We start from the raw sequence: 13,805 nt of genomic DNA, 5'->3' as shown, positions 1-13,805 counted from the left end.
AGGTACTGATTGGCCCCACATTGGTCTAAAAAGAATTATTTTTAGAGAAACGAAGCCTGAAACCCCAAATAATTATTTACCTAAATTTCTATTGAAAACCAATACAAATTAGTAATACTCTGCTGTTTCTCCCTAAAGGAACAATTGCAAGGGTAATTGAGAAAGGCTAGGTCTTCATTTCCATTCCCTCATTTCCATACAAACTCACATGCAAAATCATGTTATAACCTTAACAATGTTATATCAAAGGAGAATTTCTGAAACATTTTTTAATAACAGTCTTGGGTTTGTGTCTTCCTTCTCCTGTATTTGCAATTCTAAGGATCACCATAATGTCAGATGATGAAAAGAGGAAGAAAAATATTCTGTCTGTATATATAAAATTCTGTCACATAGGAAATCAAAATAATATCAAAGCTCTACATACAGTTTACAAAAAAAAAAAAAAGTGTCTTCAAGATTTAATGATGGTTTCTCCAGGGATTTTTATACAAGCCTGCCATGTTTCAAAGCAGAATCAAAGTGAATCTAAGTTCCATTGAGCTGCAGTCCAGGAGAGTGAGAAGGTGGTGGTAAGAAGGAAAGGAAATCATATGTAAATAACTTAAAGTCCTCTGTATGAGGAAATGGAAGCAAAATCACTATGGTAACCATGAATATTTAGCTAGCAGTCTAGTGACAATCCAAATAAATTAAAAGCAATAATGTGAGTCAAAGAAAGGGAAAAGTCTCATACAACAGAAAAATATTATAATTTTAATTCTAGGATCTCTAAAGCAGTGCCATCTAGAAAGTTCGTCCTCCTCAATATTATTACTGTGATTCTTCTCTCAGCTACCCCTTTGACCATCAATAACCTAGTTTTAGTTCGAAGTTTATTTGCTCAACTCAAACCTGCCAAAAGACTCAGTCCACCAAAACCTATCACATTTGTTGACAGAAAAAGTTAGTCTCTTTCTTCAGTTGGAAGTAGTTAGAATGACCAATATTCTTTCCCTAAATAACTGGTGGCCTGTTCTCCTACAGGGTTTAAAAGGCTGGAAATAGCTGAACATTAAGCCAGGAATACAGACATAAGAATCACCAAGAGTACTTGTTTAAAATATACATAGGGCTTAATGAGCCTCTGACAAATATAATGAATTAAAAGTTCTGGTCTCAGGAGTAGCTATTTTTCAAATGCTCCTAGGTGATTTCCAAGTAAAGCCAAGTTCTTGGGGTGCTTCCAAGTGGCAGTTCTTGTAAGCAGTTCTCAGTAGCATCTGGGCTACTGCTTTCTGCAGAGGCAGAACTTGGGCTGTGATAGTAGCTCTCGATGGCTTGGTTCCCTAGGGCACTGCTGGACATGCATGTTATGTAGCTGTTCCCACAAGAGCTCTACCCTGTGGTTGGCCTCAAAGTAATGGAGGCCCCTGCAGTCTGTTGCTTCATACCCTGCAACTCCTATTAGGGAGCTCAGTATCATTTGCTCAAAGCAGGACAAAGTAGGGTCCCTGCTGAGCCTTCTCTTGGCATTGATGATAGAAAATTGCTCTTCTAAAATAAAACTGTTTTAAGGCTTTTGCTCAAAGCCTCCTTCTATTTGCAGCCTGGATAACGACATACCCAGTCATATTATTATCTTGCCTATATCCTCCATTATCCCTCCTTTGCCAGGCCCTGAGACTTGATACCTTACGATTATCTCATAGCTCAGAATGAGCTTCTCTTCTCCCTTTGGGTGCAGGCCTAGGATGCTAGGCTTCAGGGTTAAGCTCTTTCTTGGTAGTAGTTGAACCCAGTTCTCTAACATTTGTTGATCTCTTAAAATCAATGTGGAGTGGAGGGCAGCGAAGGGGCCAAACCAAACCATGAAGGGAAACAGGTGGGAGTAGCTGGAGTAACAAACAAAGCCAAATAAAACATCAGAGATGATGCAATTAAGATTAAAGAGGCCATAAGGAAAGGCCAGACCTCTCCAGTGATGATATGAACATAGGCAGTATTGAAGTTTGGATACAGAGGCTGAAATTGGGGGCTTGAATATCCTTTAATAGATTGATGAGAAATTTACCTAAGGTATCTTCCAGCTCTAATGTTCTAAAGATTTTGGCACATGTCTCAAAAATTCTTTAGACAAGTGGAAATGTAATAAACTTTAGACTCAGTGGATTTGGCATTAGTCACAAGAAAACTATTTCCTATTAATGTTCTAAGCCTAAAACATGAACATTGTTGTCTAACTAGTGTGTAACAATTGAGACATGTTTATTTCATAATGCCTTGTTACATGGGTGGGCCTTAAAAATTCCTCTGGGCCAGGCATGGTGGTTCATGTTTGTAATCTCAGAAGACTGTAACTTTAGAAGACTAAGGTGGAAAGATCACTTGAGGCCAGGAGTTTGAGAACGGCCTGGGCAACATAGCAAGACCCTGTCTCTACAAAAAAATTTTTAAAAATTAGCTGGAGGCTGATTTTTTAGGTAGGAAGATTTCTTGAGCCTAGGAGTTTGAGCCTGCAGTGAGCTATAATCATGCCACTGGACTCTAGCCTGATCAACACAATGAGAACCTGTTTGTAAAGAAGAAAGAAAAAAAAGGAAGGAAGGAAGGGAGGAAGGCAGAGAGGGAGGGACTTGTTTTTCTTATTTCTGACATATTTAAGGAATATTTTGAAGGTCTGGAAGAAAATGACCATTCAATGCTTAGTCAAAAATATACATTACAAATCACAGTAAATATTTAGATACTGCTGTCCACGTTAAAAATCTATCTAAAATATATATACCTACTATGTAACCATAAAAATTAAAAACATTTTAAAAATCTACCTATTAATAGAAGCACAAGCCCCATAAACCAATAAAAAAGAAAAAAATATGCATATATTAATAAAAAATGATTGATGCAATGAGAAACTGTTTCCTCTGTAGTATTGGTTCCCAAAATCCAGAAGCCCAGTTTAACCATGAAAAAACATCAGGCAAACCCAAACTGAATAATAGTCTATAAAATATCTCTAAATATCTCTTAAAATATCTCTTAAAACTGTCACAGATCAGTGCCTAAATGCAAAATAGTACCTGAATTGGATCCCAGAAGAGAAAAAATGAAATTGGTAAAATGAATGAAACCTGAATAAGTTCTGTGGTTTAGATAACAATAATGTATCAATGCTAACTTCTTAGTTTTAACATGTGCATTGTCATTATTTAAGATATTATTCCTAGGGATAGCTGGATGAGGGAATGTGAGGATTCTCTATAATCTTCATACATGTGTGTAAACTTAACATAATTCCAAAATAAAAAAAATTAAATGCATGTGCAACTTCGCTTCTATTTATGGTAGATTATACAGTAAGAGTCAACACTCTCAATGACAACAACTAGACAAACTGGATAAATATACAAAAACATATGTTTAAAGCCATGTGAGAGCTATCAAGAGAGTGAAGATAACCTTCTCAACGTCAAGGACAAAAGAGATGTCTAGACAGGTGATTGGTATGTTGTGACAGCTTTTGTCCTGTGAGCATTTTCCTGTCCAGACACATGGCTGAGAGACTGAGCAGCTCTTTTGACAGCCTGCTGTATTAGGAGGACAAAAGTTGGATTCCAGGACTGCATGGGTGGGACTTTCGTAATTCCCACACACGCTGGCTTGGACTCCATAGATAAGCAGCATGGGAATGAGCGTATACTGGAATTAAAGCAGCTGTCATTGGGTTATAGCAATGCTTTGAATCATCTGAATGTCCCAGAAATTTGAATCCCTAAAATTGAATTAAGATGATCCAGATTTCCATTGCCTGGCAGTAGCATCAGAAAGTTCACACAGGATGAAGACAATATACTAGCTCTCAAATTATTTCTACACATTCTCTTTCAAATACAGAATGCAACACTTTCTGCTTTCTGTTATACAAAGATAATCAGGCACATAAGAATGTAAGACAGCATAAAAAGAATCAGCAGATGAAACAGAAAATAAAATATATCCAAAAAGGCCATATATTAGAATTATCAGACAAAAACTTTTAAAGATAATTTTTACTTTATGCTCAAGGAGATTAAAAATAGAATATTGAAAATTTTAGAATAAATCATATTATTAAATTAAAATTTTACTATAAATATAAAATTTCAATGTAAAATGAGAAACAACTTCTATTTGAAAATGAACCAGGCTAGGCACAGTGGCTCATGCCTGTAATCCTAGCACTTTGGGAGGCCAAGGCGGGCGGATCATGAGGTCAAGAGATCGAGACCATCCTGACCAACATGGTGAAACCCTGTCTGTACTGAAAACACAAAAATCAAGTGGACATGGTGGCACGCGCCTGTAATCCCAGCTACTCAGGAGGCTGAGGCAGGAGAATCACTTGAACCCGGGAACCCAGGAGGCGGAGGTTACAGTGAGCTGAGATGGCGCCACTGCACTCCAGCCTGGGTGACAGAGCGAGACTCAGTCTCAAAAAAAAAAAAAAAAAAAAAAAAAAGAAAGAAAAAAAAGAAAATGAACCAGAGAAGTTCAGAAACTGAAAAATATATGAAATTAAGAATCCTGTGAATAACTTTAATGGCAATATTTACATAGCTGAGAAGAGAATTAATGAACTAGAAGTAATCCAGAAGAAAATACCTAGAATGAAAATACAGAAAGACAAAAGATGAAAACTAAACAAGAGAGTTTAAAATACATAGTGTATACAGTAAAAAGTTCCAAGTCATTTTTAATTAGAATCATAGAGCAGAGGGAATGCGGAAGAAGCAATATTTAGAGAGGTAATGACTGAACAGTTTTCTGAACTGATGAAAGACATCACTTTGCAGATACGTAGAAAATAAAAAGGTACAATCTAAAGTAGCATTGCCCAACAGAACTTTGTGCAATAATGGCAGTGTTGCTTTCTGCCCAATCCAGTGTGGTGGCTGCTAGTCCCATGTGGCTACTGAGTACTTGAAATGTGGCTAGTGTAATGGGGAAATGGAATTTTAATTTAATTTTGATTAACTGAAATTTAAATTTGAATTACCACATATGGCTAATGGCTATTGTAGTGGGCAGTGAAGATCTGAAGCATCATAGTAAAACTACTGAAGAACAAAGAAAAAAATATTTAAATAAATCAGAGAAAAGTCACTCCAAAAGATAGTAATCAGATAGCTGAATTCTCTACATAAGCAATGGAAATCAGAAAACAATAAAATGTGCCAAAAGAAAATAACTGCAAACCTAGAATTCTACATCTGATAACAATATCCCTCAACAATGGAGGTAAATTCTGTATGTACCGAGTTTAACACACAGGCATTATTGGAGATGAATTTGCCTATTGGCTTTGAGACTCTTGAGATAAGAGTTGTTGCTGGTTTTCCCATATTCTGAGAAGTTATCTTCTCAATGCGCCTCCTTCCACTCAAGCAGGGGGAGATTTATCGCTCTGTATACACTACTGTTATAGTACTTATGCAATCATGTTTTATTTACTGGTTTATATGTTTGTTTCTCTTATTTGACTGTCACTTCTCTGTAAAGTTTTGAACATAAACAATTAATAATTGTATTCCAGGGATTATGTGAAAGTACATAATTTTAAAACTAAAGCTGATGAGTGAGATTTATTCCACAGCTACTTTGTCTGGATAATGTTAGAGAAGAGTATCCAAAACTTTTAGAATATCCTCAAATGTTGTATGATAGCCAAAGCTATATTATTTTAGAAAATATCATGCTGCCTTAGAACAATCTGGGCATTGAACTAATTCATCTATTAAAGAAATTTAATCCCAGAGAGATTAAATCATTTGACCAAGGTCCCACAAATAACTGGAACCAGTACCAGAATCCAGGTCTTCTAATTCCTTGTGTCTTTTTCTATGCCATGATATCTCAGAATTAGGATTCTTTCTACTTACATTAGATCCAGCAATACTGTTTCTCCTCTGAACCATTTTTAAGTTTAGCGATTGCCAACTTTTAAAAGTGAACTTCTAGTCCTTACCAGATTATGGATGAAATATTTACCTGAGAATCAGAGACCTCAATTATTAGTTCAGTTATATTATCATTGAGCTGAGAGTCTTGGAGGATATCACCTGTCTATTCAAAAAAGTAACATATTCCACAAAGTAAGCTATATAAAATGAATAGATAGCCTAGGAGAGGTCTGAATTTAATTCTTATTCTTCAGTCTTATCATTCTATTGCAAATATTTTGAATTACTTTCTGTTCCTTATTTCATTCACTTCCCCATGAGTGACAAATAGATGTAAGGAAACATGTCACAGAGATAGTTCAGTCAGTTGCTCCTAATAGTTACCATCAATAAGCAGTTTTTAGTAAGTGTTGTTTAGGAGTGAAAACAATATAGCCAATTAAAGAAACTAACTAATTAACTAATAAACATGTCTTTTGTTTCATATTGGCAGGCTGACTTGGTTTAAGGAATGGAGAACCATTATTAATGAAGGGAGAGAATGGGTAGGGTATATGCTTGTGACACGCATGTTACATACCTGCCCAAGTGTATTTTATATTGCTTAATAAATTTCTGAATTGAATAATTTTTAACGGTATAGAATAGTCTTAAATTGTTTGAGAATTATTAGTCTTATGTAAACTGAATCTAGGATAAAAAATAATAAAAATTCAACTCAAAACTCTTTCTGCACTCCCTACTCCCATATCCTCAGGCCAAACTGGCCAGGAATTGGATGCCTCTAGGCACAAAGCAGGTTGAACAGCTGTTTGACTCACTGCATTTGAGTCCTTGTCATTTGGCAGATTGAGATTTCTGCTGAGAGTACCATTTGGAATGTTTTTCCCCAAAACTGGTATTTTTGAACATGGAATTTGAAATATAGTGAAGCACTGGTATACATTAATATAAAAATAGTGCCTAATGAGGGTCTGACAGATTTATGCCAAAACCCTAATTTTCCCTAGAAGTGTTGAGAGATAACCCTAGATTGGCTGGGGTGGGCATGATAGAATGTGAATATGGGTTTTCTGAAAATGTAAATATAAATGATGATACTAGCTTCAGATGTGTGGACTATGTGGGAGAGAATATCAGACATGAGTATCAATGGAGATATACATAATTAGGTAGGATGAAAGGAGGTGGGTCACATATACTAAAGGGAGACAAGTCAGGGAAACATACTAAAGAAATATTGAATAATTCAAGAGAATCACTAAGTCAAAGTTTGGGTATTTGAGGGAAGACTAAGGATAATAATAAAAATAATAGTAGTAATGGTTATTATTTCCTTAATGGCAACAAAACAATAAAAATAGCACAGAGTACTTAGTGTGCATTTCAGCATTGTTCTAATGCTTTAAATACAATAATGCATTTAATCCTCTTGACAATTATATGAGGTAAGAACTATTATTATTCCTGATTTATGGGCGATGAAACTGAGGTGCAGAGAATTTAAGTAACTGGATCAAGAACACACAACTAAGCCAGAAAACAAAACAAAACAAAACAAAACAAAAAAAAACAACCTCCCCGCCCCCACACACAACTAATAAACTAATAACAACTGAAGCCATGGTTAGAATATGTGGCTTAAAAATCAATGAATGAATCTAAAATCTTAACCACAGGATGACAGACACTGGAGAAGAACATATTTGAACTAAGCACGTAACCTAGCTTGCATATCACTGAGAACCTAAGACTTCCTGCACATTACTGTTCCACAAAGCCTGACCCAGGGAAGAAACCCCACTGTAGCCCTATGTGGTGACAGCAGAAAAACATCAAAAGATTGAAAGAATTACTTTTCATTTGGGTTTTTCATGTGGATTACATTTCTTCACAAATTCATTTCTTTTGTCTCCATCTTCAGACCAAAGTACACTCAAATGTAAGGCCACCTTTAAGGTCTCCAATCCTTCTCTAATCATTAGCAATCCTCATTGTTCAGAAAGTCTCTTTGTATGTAAAATTAATCATTGACTTTCCAGATTAAACCTATTTCCTCTTCTCTGATCTTTACTGGAGATGGGAGACACATGAAGGTAGTTAAAATTCTAATCACCTCAGGTTTTTCTTTTTTATTTAATAACTCATTTAAATGTACTTTTGCTAAATCCTATTTTAAAATCTCCCTGACATTAATTACTGATATATTCAGGTCTTTCTGACAGGCCTATTTCGCCGTCTCAAATGTGCTTAAATGGTGAGTTTTCTCATCTTACCTCTCCATTTTCTAAGGGGTGTATCTTGGAGTAAAATGAAGTGCAGATGACCTCATCGTCTTTGGCATATGACGGTGGCCCAGTGCGGGGATAAATATTGTAAAGCGTTAGGCACTCCGTGTCTGTCACAGCATGATACTGCCAGGGCTTGTATTCAACATCATCAAGAGAGCGTTCCAAAATCCAGTTTCCAGGCCGGGGGGAGTTAGCTGCCTTCACAATCACATACGCGATCTGGAACACCTAGGGAAGTATAACAACAACAATAACATTGAATTCCCAAATATTCTCATCATTTTATGTCAAATATAAGTCTAAATGCTACAGTAGATTTTATTTCAGATTTTATTCTATAATCTTATAATGTTCTCTGAAATAATTTTACCATTACAGGTTCATATCTAATAATTTTTTGCTAAGAAGTGATGTTTTGTTTTGACAACCATGGCTTTAAAAGAAATGGATTAAGACTGGATTTTAGTAACAACTCATTGGCAACATTTCACCTGATGTTTAAAGTTCCATTATAATTATTACCACCTAAAACATTTATTAATAGTACATACCAATTTACTCACCTTACTGTGTTAAAGACTGTAAAATACAAGCTAGAAATTCCCAGTGTGAATAGTGCTTGATAGTTTAGAAAACTTGTTTACTTATATCACATAATCCTCAAAAAAGTGCCTTTAGAGACAGTTAGTATGGTACAGCAAAAACATCATAAACACATTCCTATGTTCAGATTGTGGTTCTAGCATTGTGGCAGTAAATCCTCAATAAATGTCCATTCCTTTACATCCCCAAATAGAAAATAATGGAGGAGAAATTCCAGTGTTATGAAGACAACGGATTGAACCTGAAACACATTAAATGAAGGGTTTCTGTACCTTCTCTTTGCAAAAGGTAAACATGCAAGAAAAGGGGTGAAATAAAGAGGTATTGTTACTGTTAACAGAGTGACAATGGCGAGGAATGTGGCAATGCTCTATTTACAAATTTGTATAGAATTTGAAGATGTAAAAAAAGAAATATTCTAGATGTTTTGTGGTAGTGCATATCTGTGTCTTTACCAATGTAGTCCAAAAGAATAGTGAAGAAACATTATGGAATGACATTTATGTACAATGTTCTAGGTAGAAAGACAGATATGAATTAGTTTAAATTACTATTCCACCATCAATGGGTTGTTAATATATTGTAATAATGAGACAAATGAAAAGTGCTATAATAATAAAACAGTATGATATGTTCTTGACTAGTAAATGCTATGAGGTATGAGAGCTTGGCAGCTCTAAGCTCTAAGTGGATGAGGTCACTGGTGGGCACAATTGGGAGGACAGGCTCACTACAATGTGATTAACAGGACTGCTGAGCTACAGAGGGAATCCTGAAAGGGATGCTCTAGAAACAAATTTTATCTGCTTCATAGTTTTGACATGGTAACTCATGCATACGTGTATAGGATCTATGGTATACCCTAAGGGACTAGATTTAAAAATATAAAAATTTGGTATGGAATGCGGTAATAGAGGTGGCTCTGATGCTATTCCTTCAAGATGTTTACTTGAATGCATGCATGCTTGAGAGCCATGGAGGGGAAATCACCCATCGAATGAGTCAAAGTAGGGTTAGTATTAGCCTTTTAGGCACAGTTGTGGAACAACTAGTGGGTAAAATACTGAAATGCTTCTGTACTTGTTGACAAATCACTGCTGCCCAACTTCCCAAATGCCCCCTCTCCCCTGAGACCATCTGATTGACCCCAGCATAGCAAGGACAGCCAAGATATTTGTCCTGAGGGGTCTGGGCTTTGAGCATTCTGTTTTATTGAGTATCACTGCAGGTGAGAAATACTGATGAATTTATATTTACAAAGGCATATAGATAAGTATAACTGCAGATAGACACACATATCTATATGTATGTGCCTGTAACTGCTTGAATATGCCAAGACATTTTGGGAGAGGAATTATGTGAACATATTAAAGCTGCCACCTTTAGGAGTCAAGAAAAGAGGAGAAGCACTTTTATTTTCCATCCCGTATTCTGCTATATTTTTTGTATGAACATAAATGTTTTACTTTTAAATAAAATTATCTTTAAAATAAAGACAAAGTAAAATAAGTAACAGAGAAAGGGCAAAAGTAGGAACAACATAGAACATGTTACATCAACCATTATAAAAGATACTTGCTACTTATGCATTTTTAGGTATTATTCATAAGGAATTGTTTTTTAGACAGTTCATATTGAACAACTCATCACGTAGAATGTCTTTATATAGAAATTCAACAAGAAACATACCAATGGATTAATCTTATAAAATGCACAGATAGATTTGTCTCTGCTATAAAATATGAAATATCTTGGTCCTAACTACTGATAATCCCAAAGTATTCCTGACAAGGTCTTAAAATCATAAAGAAGAAGAATAACTAAATTGTGGGCTTGTGGAGGCCAGGGCCTCTAGCTTTTACACTTTTTTTTTTCCAGACTGCGTCCTGCTCTGTTGTCCAGGATGGAGTGCAATGGCGCAAGCTTGGCTCACTGCAACCTCTGCCTCCCAGGTTCAAGCAATTCTCCTGCCTCAGCCTCCCAAGTAGCTGGATTACAGGCAGGTGCCACTGCGCCTGGCTAATTTTTTTTTTTTTTTTTTTGTATGTAGTAGAGATGGAGTTTCACCATATTGGTAAGGCTGGTCTCAAACTCCTAACCTCAGGTGATCCACTTGCCTCAGCCTCACAAAGTGTTGGGATTACAGGCATGAGCCACCGTGCCCGGCCAGCTTGTACATCTTTAACCCATAACCCATTTCCCATTAGGAAAAAAAATGTACAGCTCACTGCCGGCTCTCATTTAATTTTACATAAACACATTTTTTGAGGCTGAAGCAAATCTGACTTATTTTCAATGTGAAAATAAAATATAAAAACGGTTCTTAGAGTTATTTCTAAATAAAACTTATCTCTAATCCTAATGTAACAGAAATGTATATGATGATCAGAATTTAATAATTTTTTATATAGGAATGCTGTATTTTCTAGGATTTGATTTCAGCAATCAATAATTACTATATTTTGTATATGGAAATACTACTATCAAACACAGAATGCTACAAATAGAATGATGTCTTTTGTTTCCAAAGTCAATATGCTAGACCTATGCAAAAATAATAATAAAAGTGAGATATTTAATGGCAAACTTTGGGGATAAGGTTAGGACAGTAAGCCACAAGTTATCTCGGGGTAAACATTACAGCCACAAATGCTGTCTGCAAGTATTCTTCAGGCAAATGAGAAATGGGTTAAAGATGCTATATTCCTTATTATAATTCTTCTGAAATGGTGGGCATTTGATATTTATTACATTTAGTTGGATAGCCAAAATCACTGTAATGTGCTTCCATGTTATGGTTATTAGTTTGACATTGGTCTTGCCTGTTTGTTAGAGCTTGAATCCCAGTTAGCATATATTGTCATCTGCAGGAACTAAGGCATACGTTCCTGGAGTATTTGTCCTATTAGGTCTCTGCGAGCTGAGAAAATTACTGAAACTCTTTTACCCTCTGTTATCCATTGTTTCTTTTCTAAAGACACAACCAGGGAAGAGATAATGAGATAATGAATATAAAATACTGCGTGTTCTTGTGAAAGAGAGAATCTAGGTAAATATTCCAAGTGAGCCTGTTTCCTTCCAGAAAAAATAAAAACATAGAGATTTTTTTAAAGATATAAAACAAAAAGAGAGATAGCAAAGCATATTAGAGATCACAGGTATCCACTAAGAAAAATAAGACTACACTAAGGTTATGGATAAAGAACTTTGCTTAGAAAGCACTGAGCATGCAAATATGTGATAAGGCCAAGTTCTCATGCAGCTACAATGTGGATTTATGACTTCATAGCTCCTGTGTTGGCTCTGGAATAATAGATAAAAATAATCCACGAAGAGAAGTTCTACTAGAGACCCCACAGACTCTTTCTATAATTCAACATAACTGCCAGCAGTGACATGGAAAAGCAGTCACCGCCTTACAGAACACTGAATGAGTCCCATTTCAAAACAATATCCCTCTTTCATTTATTTTCTATGGGTTCTTTCACATTCCATGCAAAATTAATTAAATTTGTTGGCATGGAATTTCTTTTGGACTTCTTAAATGACTTGAAAGTCATGTAGTTTTTGAGTAAACTTTTAAAATGTAGTGAATAGCATTATTAAAAATGTAATAAATAGCAGTATTCTTAGCAGGCTTCAGAGAGTAACTGTAAAAATTTTAACACTGATTTTCTAAGTACTGTACTCCAAATATTTAATGGTCCTAATAAAATAACTTTGTAATGTTTTCTATGCTACTTTTATTAACTGTGTCTTGTTTTCATTATAAAGACTCTTCAAAATCAGTAGTTATAATACCTCATTTCCAGATGATTAACCCCCACCCCAGTCTGTTCTGGTGTGCAGCAGGGAAGGCAGACACCCCATTAGTAAGTATTAAAATGCTGTGACTGCTAGGCTTTGAGGAACCTAAGAGAACATCTCATGATATCCAAGTGTCTTTTCTGTTGAAGGGCACTTGTTACAAACTTGGTGTCTTAAAAAAATCCCAAATAACTTTAAAAACAATACCAAATGTTTGACAATTTACATAACAAAGGGAACTTTCTATTTCATATTCCATTTGTTACTCATTTGCATGTCATCTAACAAAATATCATTTAATTACTGATGTAGCATTGAATTAGATGTTCCTCCTATAATAAGAAGAGTATTAAGAACTTGATCTCATTTAGTGTGGAAATGGAGAATAGGGTCTTTCTTAAGAATCCTTTAGTCTCAAAATAATAAGCAACGGACAATGATCATCACATAGAGTTATGCTTTCCAATCTTGAACATCATGGCTAAGATAAAATGATATTTGTACAGGACTGGGGTTTTTACCAGTGTTCAGGAGACCTCATAGCCTGAAGTGAGCAGCCCAGGAACTCTAGCTACTCTAGACCCTTCCCTGCAGCTTAATATCTTAGCTCACCTATACCCATGTCAGTAAGTCTGAAAACCAGAATCAGTTTCTAGAACATGCATTGCTAAGTCTTGATTTAAAAAAAAAAAAATCCTCGGCCGGGCACGGTGGCTCACGCCTGTAATCCCAGCACTTTGGGAGGCTGGGGCAGGCGGATCACGATGTCAGGAGTTCGAGACCAGCCTGGCCAATATGGTGAAACTCCGTCTCTACTAAAAAATACAAAAAAAAAAAATTAGTCGGGGGTGGTGGTGGGCGCCTGTAATCCCAGCTACTCCGGAAGCTGAGGCAGGAGAATCGCTTGAAAATCAGAAGGCAGAGGTTGCAGTGAGCTGAGATCGCACCACTGCACTCGGGAACCCATTGTATCCCAGATCGTTTGTCCCCAGAAGAATCACAAATCTAAGAAATGCTACTAAAGAGTATTGTGTTTTGGAGATTTACAGAGACTTTTGAGCGCCACTGTTACACAGTTAAGAGACCCAGCCAAAGTGTGATTCTGTAATGATGTAATAAGGCCATAGGACTTCTGTTTCCTTAGGCTGATCTCCACAAAAGCCGTAAAAAATATTAATGAAGG

The 13,805-nt window shown here is 35.9% G+C and overlaps 1 protein-coding gene across 1 annotated transcript in view; it reads right to left on the bottom strand.

Annotated features, from left to right (window-relative positions):
* LAMA2 (laminin subunit alpha 2) overlaps nt 1-13,805 on the bottom strand; it is a 637,137-nt gene that overhangs the window by 418,742 nt on the left and 204,590 nt on the right. Inside the window, exon 4 of the mRNA XM_055114116.2 lies at nt 8,198-8,440. Coding sequence (XP_054970091.2) covers nt 8,198-8,440 — 243 coding nt within the window. The remainder of the gene's footprint in view (nt 1-8,197; nt 8,441-13,805) is intronic.

The sequence above is a fragment of the Pan paniscus genome, chromosome 5 (assembly GCF_029289425.2).
Source record: "Pan paniscus chromosome 5, NHGRI_mPanPan1-v2.0_pri, whole genome shotgun sequence".
NCBI lineage: Eukaryota > Metazoa > Chordata > Mammalia > Primates > Hominidae > Pan > Pan paniscus.
The sequence above is the reverse complement of the archived record's forward strand: the minus strand, read 5'-3'. Positions and strand labels throughout refer to the sequence as shown.